This window comes from Scyliorhinus torazame, chromosome 2 (genome assembly GCF_047496885.1).
Source record: "Scyliorhinus torazame isolate Kashiwa2021f chromosome 2, sScyTor2.1, whole genome shotgun sequence".
Lineage (NCBI taxonomy): Eukaryota > Metazoa > Chordata > Chondrichthyes > Carcharhiniformes > Scyliorhinidae > Scyliorhinus > Scyliorhinus torazame.
The window spans coordinates 291,586,829-291,598,194 of NC_092708.1; the positions used below are offsets into that span (position 1 = coordinate 291,586,829).

General features: G+C 47.5%; 1 protein-coding gene across 1 annotated transcript in view; it reads left to right on the forward strand.

Moving 5' to 3' along the window:
* The window catches only part of arhgap5 (Rho GTPase activating protein 5), a 78,454-nt gene extending 68,352 nt beyond the window's left edge, over window positions 1–10,102 (forward strand). The window contains exon 6 of the mRNA XM_072494891.1: window positions 7,990–10,102. Coding sequence (XP_072350992.1) covers window positions 7,990–8,345 — 356 coding nt within the window. The 3' untranslated portion in view covers window positions 8,346–10,102. The remainder of the gene's footprint in view (window positions 1–7,989) is intronic.
* Window positions 10,103–11,366: the final 1,264 nt, after the last annotated feature.

Here is an 11,366-nt window from a genome sequence, read left to right on the forward strand (position 1 = left end):
GAGGTCGCTAAGCGGAGAGCGGGTTTCAACCGGGCCAAAGCGGAGCTGCATCGGAAAGGAGTGAAATTTGGAATGTTGCAGCCAGCGCGACTGGGTTACACATAATGGCCAACACCACTACTTCGGAACGCCCGAAGAGGCGTGGACCTTTATACTAGCTGAAAAATTGGACTCTAATTGAGGGTTTGTGTGGGAGGGGGGTGTTTGAGGGTTGAAGTATGATGGTTGTTGTACATAGGGGGTCAACCACGCGCAGGAAATGCTATATGGGCTGGGGGAGAGGGACAAGGCCACGACAGGAGCTGAGCCATGGGGGGCGGGGCAGGCTTTGGAAAGCGCGGGGTTTTCTTTCCCGCGCGCGGCAAGAAAGGCGGGAAGGGGAACGAAGGAATGTACATTGATTGGGAGATTCCCATACGGGGGGGGGTCAAAGGGATGGCGGGGGAAGCCGGGGTCAGCAGGTGTCAGCTGACTTACGGGAGGGATATGGGGGGAGCAAAAAAGCTGGACGGGGATCTGGGCGGGGGGGGGGGGGGGGGGGGGGCGGGGGGGGAGAGAGAGAGGGGGAGAAAGAGGAGGGGGTGTGTGGTGGGGGGGGGGGGGGGAGGATTGCTGCTGCACTGGCCGGAAGAGAACGGGACACACGAGGGTGGCTGGGACGGGGGTCCCCCGGCTGGGGGACTGGAGAGTGAGGGAGACGCGGACAAGGGACTTGCCCAGAAAAGGAGATGGCTAGTCGGCGGGGGGTGGGGCTGAGAGTCCCTCCAATCCGGCTGATAACGTGGAATGTGAGGGGCCTGAATGGGCCGGTGAAGCGGGCTCGAGTGTTCGCGGCACTTGAAGGGACTGAAGGCAGACGTGGCAATGCTCCAAGAGACACACCTGAAGGTAGCGGACCAGGTCAGGTTAAGAAAGGGATGGGTAGGGCAGGTATTTCACTCTGGATTGGACGCGAAAAATAGAGGGGTGGCAATTCTGGTGGGAAAGCATGTGTCATTTGAGGCCAAGACTATCGTAGCGGATAATGGAGGGAGATATGTGATGGTGAGTGGTAGGTTGCAAGGGACGTGGGTGGTGTTGGTAAATGTATATGCCCCGAACTGGGATGATGCTGGATTTATGAAGCGCATGTTGGGGCGCATTCCGGACCTGGAGGTAGGAGGACTGATAATGGGAGGGGACTTCAATACGGTGCTGGACCCAGCCTGGACCCAGCACTGGACCGCTCCAGATCAAGGACGGGAAGGAGGCCGGCGGCGGCCAAGGTGCTCGGGGGTTTTATGGATCAGATGGGGGAGTGGACCCATGGAGGTTTGCAAGACCGCAGGCCAGGGAATTTTCTTTCTTCTCCCACGTACTTACTCCCGGGTAGATTTCTTTGTTCTGGGCAGGGTGCTCATCCCGAGAGTGGAGGGGACGGAGTATTCGGCCATAGCCATTTCGGATCACACCCGCACTGGGTGGAACTGGAGCTGGGAGAGGAGAGGGACCAACGCCCGCTGTGGCGGCTGGATGTGGGACTGCTGGCTGATGAGGTGGTGTGTGGGAAGGTGAGGGGGTGTATTGAAAGGTACTCGGAGGCCAACGACAACGGGGAGGTGCGGGTGGGGGTGGTATGGGAGGTGTTGAAGGCGGTGATCAGGGGAGAGCTGATCTCCATCAGGGCTCATAGGGAGAAGACCGAGGGAATGGAAAGGGAGAGGTTAGTGGGGGAGATCTTGCGAGTGGACAGGAGATACGCAGAGGCCCCGGAGGAAAGATTACTTGGGGAAAGGCGACGGCTCCAGACGGAGTTTGACCTGCTGACCACGGGCAAGGCGGAGGCACAGTGGAGGAAGGCGCAAGGGGCGACCTACGAGCACGGGGAAAAGGCTAGTCGGATGCTGGCGCACCAGCTCCGTAAGAGGGCAGCAGCGAGGGAAATAGGGGGAAATCAAAAATGGAAGGGGAGCCATGGTTCGAAGTGCAACGAAAATAAACAAGATATTCAAGGCCTTCTATGAAGGGCTGTACAGATCCAAGCCCCCAGGGGGGCAAGGGGGGATGAGGCGATTCCTGGACCCAGCTGAGGTTCCCGAGGGTGGAGGAGCAGGAGGCGGTTGGTTTGGGGGCACCAATTGGGTTGGAGGAGTTGAGTAAGGGTTTGGGGAGCATGCAGATGGGGAAGGCCCCGGGGCCGGACGGGTTCCCGGTGGAGTTCTATTGAAAATATGTGGACCTGCTGGCCCCGCTACTAGCGAGGACCTTCAACGAGGCAAGAGAGATGGGAACCCTGCCCCAGACAATGTCGGAGGCGACAATCTCCTTGATTTTAAAACGAGACAAGGATCCACTGCAATGTGGATCGTACAGGCCGATTTTGCTCCTCAATATGGATGCTAAGCTATTGGTGAAAGTACTGGCCACTAGGATTGAGGACTGTGTCCCGGGGGTGATTCACGAGGACCAAACGGGATTCGTAAAGGGCAGGCAGTTAAATACCAATGTGTGGCGGCTCTTAAATGTGATAATGATGACATCGGAGGAGGGAGAGGCGGAGATAGTGGCAGCTATGGACGCTGAAAAAGCCTTTCACTGAGTAGAGTGGGAGTACCTCTGGGAGGTATTGCGCAGGTTTGGGTTCGGGGGAGGGTTTATTAGATGGGTTAAGCTCCTTTACAGCGCCCCGGTGGCGAGTGTAGTGACGAACCGACGGAGGTCGGAGTACTTTCGGCTGTACCGAGGGACGAGGCAGGGATGCCCCCTGTCCCCCCTGTTGTTTGCATTGGCGATCGAACCCTTGGCCATATCACTTAGGGAGTCTTAAGAAATGGAGGGGGATAGTCCGCGGGTGAGAGGAGCATTGGGTATCGCTATATGCGGATGACCTGCTGCTTTACGTGGTGGACCCAATGGAGGGGATGGTGGAGGTCATGCAGACTCTGAAGGAGTTTGGAGAGTTCTCGGGCTACAAGCTTAATGTAGAGAAGAGTGAGCTTTTTGTATTACAGGCAGGGGACCAAGAAAGAGGGATAGGGGACCTACCGCTGAGAAGGGCGGAGAGGAGTTTTCGGTATCTGGGGATCCAGATAGCCAGAAGTTGGGGGGCCCTACATAAACTGAATTTGGCGAGGGTGGTGGAGCAAATGGAGGAGGATTTTAAAAGATGGGACATGCTCCCGCTCTCGCTGGCGGGTAGGGTGCAGTCGGTCAAAATGATGGTCCTTCCGAGGTTTTTGTTCGTGTTTCAGTGCCTCCCCATCGTGATCACCAAGGGCTTTTTCAAGAGAGTAGGTAGGAGTATTGTGGGGTATGTGTGGGCAAATAAGACCCCGAGGGTTAGGAGAGGGTTCTTGGAATGCAACGGGGACCGAGGAGGGTTGGCTTTGCCAAACCTAGGGAGTTACTACTGGGCAGCAAATGTGGCGATGAACCGCAATTGGGTCATGGAGGGAGAGGGGGCGGCATGGAAGAGGATGGAGATGGCGTCCTGTAAAGGAACGAGCCTGGGGGCGTTGGCAACGGCACCGCTGCCGCTCTCGCCGACAAAATACACCGCACGCCCGGTGGTGGCGGCAACACTCAGGATCTGGGGCCAGTGGAGAAGGCACAGGGGTGCAATGGGAGCATCGGTGTGGTCCCCGATCAGGGGTAACCACCGGTTTGTCCCGGGGAAGATGGACGGGGGGTTCCAAGGCTGGCATCGGGCGGGGATAAGAAGAATGGGGGGACCTGTTCATTGACGGGACATTTGCGAGCCTAGGGGCACTGGAGGAGAAATTTGAGTTACCCCCGGGAAATGCATTTAGATATATGCAGGTGAGGGCTTTTGTGAGGCGACAGGTGAGGGAATTTCCGTTGCTCCCGGCACAAGAAGTTCAAGATAGGGTGATCTCGGGGGTATGGGTCGGGGAGGGCAAGGTGTCGGAAATATACCAAGAGATGAAAGAAGAGGGGGAAGCGCTAGTGGAAGAATTGAAAGGAAATGGGAGGAGGAGCTGGGGGAGGAGATTGAGGAAGAGCTATGGGCTGATGCCCTGGATAGGGTTAATATCTCCTCCTCGTGTGCCAGGCTCAGTCTGATACAATTTAAGGTGGTTCACAGAGCGCATTTGACGAGGGCGAGGCTGAGTAAGTTCTTTGGGGTAGAGGATAGATGTGAAAGATGTTCAGGGAGCCCGGCGAACCATGTCCATATGTTTTGGTTCTGGAGAGGTGTGGCGGGAGTAATATCCCAGGTGGTGAAAGTCCGGGTCAAGCCAAGCTGGGGGCTAGCAATATTTGGAGTAGTGGACGAACCGCGAGTGCAGGAGGCGAAAGAGGCCGGAATTCTGGCCTTTGCGCCCCTAGTAGCCCGGCGAAGGGTCTTGCTATTGTGGAAGGAGGCGAAGCCCCCTAGCCTGGAAGCCTGGATTAACGACATGGCGGGCTTCATAAAATTGGAGAGAATTAAGTTTGCTTTGAGAGGGTCTGCACAGGGGTTTTACAGGCGGTGGCAACCGTTCCTAGAATATCTCGCGGAGCATTAGAAGAAGGTCGGTCAGCAACAGCAGCAACCCTGGGGGGGGGGGGGGGGGGGGGGGGCGGGGGGGGGACGGACGAGAGATTGTTTGAGGGGATGGACGAGCGGGAGATGGCATGGAGGGTGGGGAGAAATGGTACGTGCGGCCAAGAGCCAGTGTATAAAGCTATGTAAATATACCATCTTGCCATGTATATATCTTGCTCGGAGATTTTGAATGATTTTGTTACGGGGTGGGGGGGGGGGGGGGGGGTTATTGTTTGTAAGGGAAAAAAATTGTGTTGTTAAAAAACCTTAATAAAAAATATTTTTAAAAAACAAGAGAAATTAATGGGACTTAAAGTAGTTAAATCTCTTGGACCTGGTGGCCTACATTCCATTGTTGAAAGAGATAGTAAATGCATTGATGGTCATGGTCATCTTTCAAAATTCTATAGATTCTGAAATGGTTGCTGAAGGTGGCAAATGTAATCCCACTATTTAAGAAAGGAGGAAAAGAGAACATGGGGAACACAGACCTGTTAGCCTGACATCAGTAAGAGGGAAAATGCTAGAATCTATGATAAAGGATGTGATAACAAGGCACTTAAAAAGTAATGTTAGGATTGGGCAGAGACACCATGAATTTATGAAGGGAAATCATGTTTTAAAAAATTGAGCTTTTTGAGGTAACTAGCAGAATAGATCAGAGGGACAGTAAATGTGGTATATTTGGATTTTCAGAAAGCTTTTGATAAGGTCCCACATAATGGTAAACAAAATTAGAGCACTTGGAAATGGGGAGAATATACTGACATGGATGGAGAACTGGTTAATAAACTGAAAGCAGAGAGTTGGAATAACTAGGTTATTTTCAGGTTGGCAGGCTATGACTTGGGGTACCTCAAGTGATCAGTGCTTCAGCCCTAATTATTTACAGTCTATATTAATAATTTGGATGTGGGGATTAAAGGTAATATTTCCAAGTTTGCAGATCATGCAAAACTAGGTCACGGTGTGAGTTGTGAGGCTTCAAGGTGATTTGGAGAGGCTAAGCTTGTGTGAAGAAAATTGGCAGATGGAATATAATGTTCAGAAATGTGAGCTAGGAAGAACAGAAAGACAGTATTTCTTAAATGGTGAGAGGCTGGGAAGTGTTGAACTTCAATGGGACTTGTGTCCTTGTTAAGAGTCACTGAAAGCTAACACGCAGGTACGACAAGCAATTAAGAAGGCAAATCCTCTGGGGCCAGAGGATTTGAATCTAGAAGTAAAGATGTCACAGTAATTGTATAAAATCTTCCTCCCAAACCTGCAACTCTATCACTGGGCGGCGACAGCCGAGCAAATAAGAGGATGGCTCAAGGAGCCAGAAGCCGAATGGGTGCACGCGGAGGAGGCCTCCTGCAGGGGGATCTCCCTTCGGGCCCTCGCCACGGTGGCACTCCTATCCCCACCCAAAAAACACTCCAGCAGCCCAGTGGTGATAGCCATCCTCCAGTCCTAGAACCAACTACGGCAGCAATTTGGCCTGACCAAAATGTCGGACAAAGCTCCCATCTGCAACAACCATAGGTTCATACCAGCGCTGACTGACGCCGCCTTCAAAAGATGGGGACAGGACGGAGGGACACTGACAGTCAGGGACCTATACACGGACGGCAGGATCGCAACAATGGACGAACTGACAGAAATTCCAGCTAGCCAGGGGGATCGAGCTAAGGTACATACAACTCAAAAACTTCCTACGAAAGGAGACAAGGACGTACCCACAACCGCCACAACATTACTGGAAGAGTTACTAGACGCAAGCATACCAGAGAAAGGAAACTTGCGACATGTATGACCGACTGGTAGAAGGGGCTGACACCGTACTGGACGCAACAAGAATGAAATGGGAGGAGGACCTGGGGATCGAAATAGGGTGGGGAATCTGGAGTGAAGCACTGCATAGGGTCAACTCCACGTGCGCAAGGGTCAACTCCACGTGCGCAAGGCTCAGCCTGATGCAACTGAAAGTGGTACATGGAGCCCACTTAACAAGAACCCGTATGAGTAGGTTCTTCCCGGAGGTGGAGGATAGATGTGAACGGTGCCAAGGAGGCCTGGCCAACCACGCCCACATGTTCTGGTCTTGCCCCAGACTTGTGGAGTACTGGACAGCCTTCTTCGAGGCAATGTCCAAAGTGGTGGGGGTGAGGGTGGAGCCATGCGCCAAAGTGGCGGTCTTCGGGGTTTCAGACCAGCCAGATCTATTCCTGGGGAGGAGGGCAGGCGCCCTTGCCTTTGCCTCCCTGATCGCCCGCCGTAGAATAGTGTTCGGCTGGCGGTCGGCAGCACCACCCAAAGCTGCAGACTGGCTGTCCGACCTCGGAATCTCTCCAAATGGGGAAAATAAAATTTGCCATCCAAGGGTCAGACGATGGCTTCCACAGAACGTGGGAGCCATTCACCCAATTGTTCCGGGACTTGTTTGTGGCCAACTAGCAAGCAGAAGAATAGCCAGGTAGCCAAGAAACAGGGGAGAGTAGCCAAAGCATGAGAGGGAGAGATAGACCGGGAGAGGGAGTGGGGGGACGGACAGACTGCTAAATCTAAGAGGAAGGAAAGGTGAACCACACAATCAGATGCCTACTTCTGTGTGTAAATAATTGATTGTATTTCGTGTTGTTACCTTTTTTTTTTTTTCTTTCCCTTTGTGATTTGTGTGTGTGATATATACGTACATAACGGCAAATGTACTTTGTTCAAAAACCCAATGATAAACATTTATTTAAAAAATAATATAAAATCTTGATGAGACCTCACCTGGAGTATTCTGTGCAGTTTTGGTCTTATCTCAGGAAAGACATCTTTGGAATTTTCTGGGCAGCACGGTGGCTCAGTGGTTAGTACTGCAGTCTCACGGCACCGAGGTCCCAGGTTCGATCCCGGCTCTGGGTCACTGTCCATGTGGAGTTTGCACATTCTCCCCATGTTTGCATGGGTTCCACCCTCAACACAAATGATGCACAAAGTAGGTGGATTGAACATGCTAAATTGCCCCTTGGAAAAAATTAATTGGGTACTCTAATTTTTTAAAAAAATAAAAGATCTTTGGAATTTTCTGCCCCAGCAGGTTGAGGAGACTTAGTTGTTGAATATGTTCAAAACTGAGACTCATAGGTTTCTACATTAAAAACATGATGCGATGCGAGGATGGGGCATGAAATGGTGTTGAAGTAGCAGATCAGCGAGGGCTGGCTGCATCTGCCGCAGGAGTGGGAGGAGGCAGAAAATCCCAAATGCTATATTAATAGATATCTATACTTCTCAAAGCTAATTAATTTTGTCCTTTATTTGCTGATCGGTAGTAAACCTTCAATTCTGTGATTGCTGTGTTTTACAAAATGATGGCCATTGAAATTTAGTCACCTGCACTAGAAGCAAGTCAGAACAGGAGATCTGAAGCTGAATTTCCCTGATTAATTTTTAATGTTAATAATGATGACATTTGTAATTAAAAACAGACCTGATATTTTTCTTATGTTGTGTTCTGTTTTGTTGCAGGGTTAGTCAGCAGAGCAAAACAAATCGTATGATAGCAGATAATCTTGCCATTTGTTTTTGGCCTACCTTCATGAGACCAGATGGCCTTACCAATGCTGCACTGAATCAGTCTGCAATTGAGACCTTTATTCAGCAATACCAGTTCCTTTTTCACAATGCGGAAATTGCAGAAACATTCACCCCTCCTGAGGAGCCTTGTACAGGTCAGTTGGTAGAACCATTATTACCACTACCATCATTACCGCCACCGCCGCCGCCACCACCATCTCAACAGTTCCAAACACAGATGCAGACAGATCAACTTGATATCATGTGAGCAAAATAGGAGCAGATGTCATTACTGGAAGCACTAAACTGGGTATCTGAAAACCCAGTTGCTGAAGTTTTGAAGACCTAAAAAGGTTATGCATTTGTGAACTATAATAGCAGCATTGCTTTAAGATCAGTCTAGTATTCCTTTCCTCACTTTCCAAAGGAGACAGTTGTAAGTGTGGATATTAATGGAATTTCAAAAATTGCTGTGTACAAAACAAGCTGGCTGCAATAAATACATTCCACTTGCTGCATGAAAGAAAAGCAATCTTGACAGTTTCTGTGGATTTTTTTTCTGGTTGTTTCCTTCACAAGCTTTTCGACAGTTGTGAATAACAGAGTTTATGTATACACTAAATTGTACAAAATGAAGTCAAATATATTTCTCAGCCAACAATATAATATAAAAAAAATTCCAACTGTTTGACTGGATTTGACCTTTTATTTGTGCTGTTTTGGGAGTCATTGTGTTTGTGTCCTTATATGTGTGGGTGGGTAGATGGACGTGCTGTCATCAGCAGCCTCCCAACATTTGCACTGCTTCTGAAAATGTAGTTTTAAGAAAAATTGCCAGGTGTACTGTAAGAGACTTGATGTCTACTGCATCTTTTGTTTACTGTAATAGAACTGTGGTGATTCTTTTGTTATGGGAAGAATCCACTTATTTTAATGACCAACAGCACAATAAGGATCCGTTCGGGAGAAAAGACTGAACTTAAAATTACCACCATTTTATCCTACATGTCTTTACATTTGTTTCATTTAAAGGATGAAATGTAGACTTTTATAGAATCCTTGATTGTCGGAAAATAATGCATGTGTTTAATTCCTGGTTGGTCATGTACTTTATCCTACTGCATTTTTAGAAATAATTTTCCTCTGGGAAGAAAGGGGAAAATATTGGGTGTATAGAAAGTCATTTTTCATACGAGATTGTAAATCTTTCCATAATCTTCAATTATATGGCTTTCACATGTTGTGTTTGCAATAAAGATAGTGTATTAAATAGCTATAAGTACTCCTTGTTTCTGTTAACTCATTTTAATGTGACCCTAACAATTAACCTGTTATGAATTAAATATTGCTGACATAGCAATAAATATTTTTGGGTATTGGCAATTGCACACAACAGTTTATGTATAATTTTGTAAAGCGTGTATTCCTGTTACTTCCTGTGGTATTTTGTACTAAAATTTATTTAGATTATTATTTTATCTCTCATTGTTCAAATTACATGTATGTAAGATCATCTTGTTTTTAAAAAAAACTTTCTTTTCAAATCGGTACCCAGTTTGCTGTAAAATGATTCTGCTTTAAGTAGAGGTTTAGTTAATTTGAGTAAGTGATGTAAGTTTTCCAGAAAGTTAATGTAAAAACAAATTGGCGCGCTAAATGAGATGTCGTCAGTACTTGGTGGGGAAGCTGGCTTTATGAATAGCATCAATTCTACTTTAGTTCTTGAACAGTTAAAAATTCGCAGCGATTTGAAGATATTGTCAGAATACTATTCTTTACAGAGAATTGTTAATCATTTGGTACAGATTCTGCAGCGAGTATACGTTTTGTGTAGGTTTGGGTGCTAGTTAATTATGAAAACACTCATCTGCTCAGTGTTGTTATTTGCCTCCGTGGGTCTGATATGAAAACTCCTAAGATTTTGACATATCTACAATGTATTATAGTAAATAAATAATTTGAGAAGCAAATCTTAAGAGTTTGTACTCCACTTTACTTAATAAAATCCTTTTTCTATGAACTGCAGCACTGCTGAAAAGAACATTTTTTGCACACTCTGCAACATTCTTTATAAAACATTGAAATAATACATTGTAAAGATTTGTATAGTACTGGTGGCTATTTCAATTGCTTTATCAAAATAAATGTCCTTGTTTTTTCTATATCGGTATGGCAATTGCTAGTTACGATACCTCTACTGTGAAACTCCGGGTTCACCGTGCTAATTTAGATGAGTTGGAATCGTGTTTGAACCTCTGTGCGAACTGTTGACCGTTATTGTTCATAGAAACCTTACAATGCAGAAGGAAGCCATTCAGCCCATTGAGTCTGCACTGACCCTCCAAAAGAGCATTCTACCTTGGCCCATTCCCCTCTCTATCCTCACCTGACCAGCACATCTTTGGACTGTGGGAGGAAGCCCATGCACATATGGGGAGAACATGCAAACCACACAGGCACCCAAGGCTGGAATTGAACATGTGTCCTTGGTGTTGTGAGACAGCAGGGCTAATGACTGTGCCACCAGTATGACTTGCATGCAGGGTTTAGAACAAGGACAGTTGACTATTACAAAAACTGAAGTTTAATTTAATTTTTAAATGCTCATTTTAAGATTCTAAAATATGTAGTATCAAATAATACAAGAAACCGTTTCTTATTCTGAGTAGTGCTTATAATTTTATTGTCTGCAGGATAGGTTAACTGAAATCTATGCCACTGTTACTTCTAGACTTCAGTTTCCAGCACGCTCCTGGTTGACCTCTGACGTTCTACCCTCTGCAAACTTGAGGTCATCCAAAATTGGTGGTGCCATTTGTGATAAATTTCTGAAAGCACATTAATTGACAAGCATTCCGTGTGGTGAAGCAGTTATGTTCTGAGCTAAGTATAGCTTTATATTCCAAAATACCTTCTTAGGACACAGTAAAGTCCCATTCACTCATCACCCCTGTGTTTGCTGACTACATGCTGGTTAAGCAATGTCTCGATTACAAAGTTCCCATCCTTGTTTTCAAATCCCACCATGGCCTCCTCCCTTTTTCCAAACTCCTCCAGCCCCACTGGAGGAGGGGAGGAAAAGAAAGAAAAGCAAGCTGGTGGGGTGAAGGCAGGAGAAATTAAATGGCAAAAGGGATGACGGTACAAGACAAAAATGGCTGGTATAAGTTAACTGACTTTTTACATAGAATTAGTATTTCGGCCGTGAACAATGAAAAGTGAGGAAGTAAAAGGACAAAGGTGTTTGTAGTGGGAAGGTGACTTGGAAAGGGGAGATGATTGAGGAGTT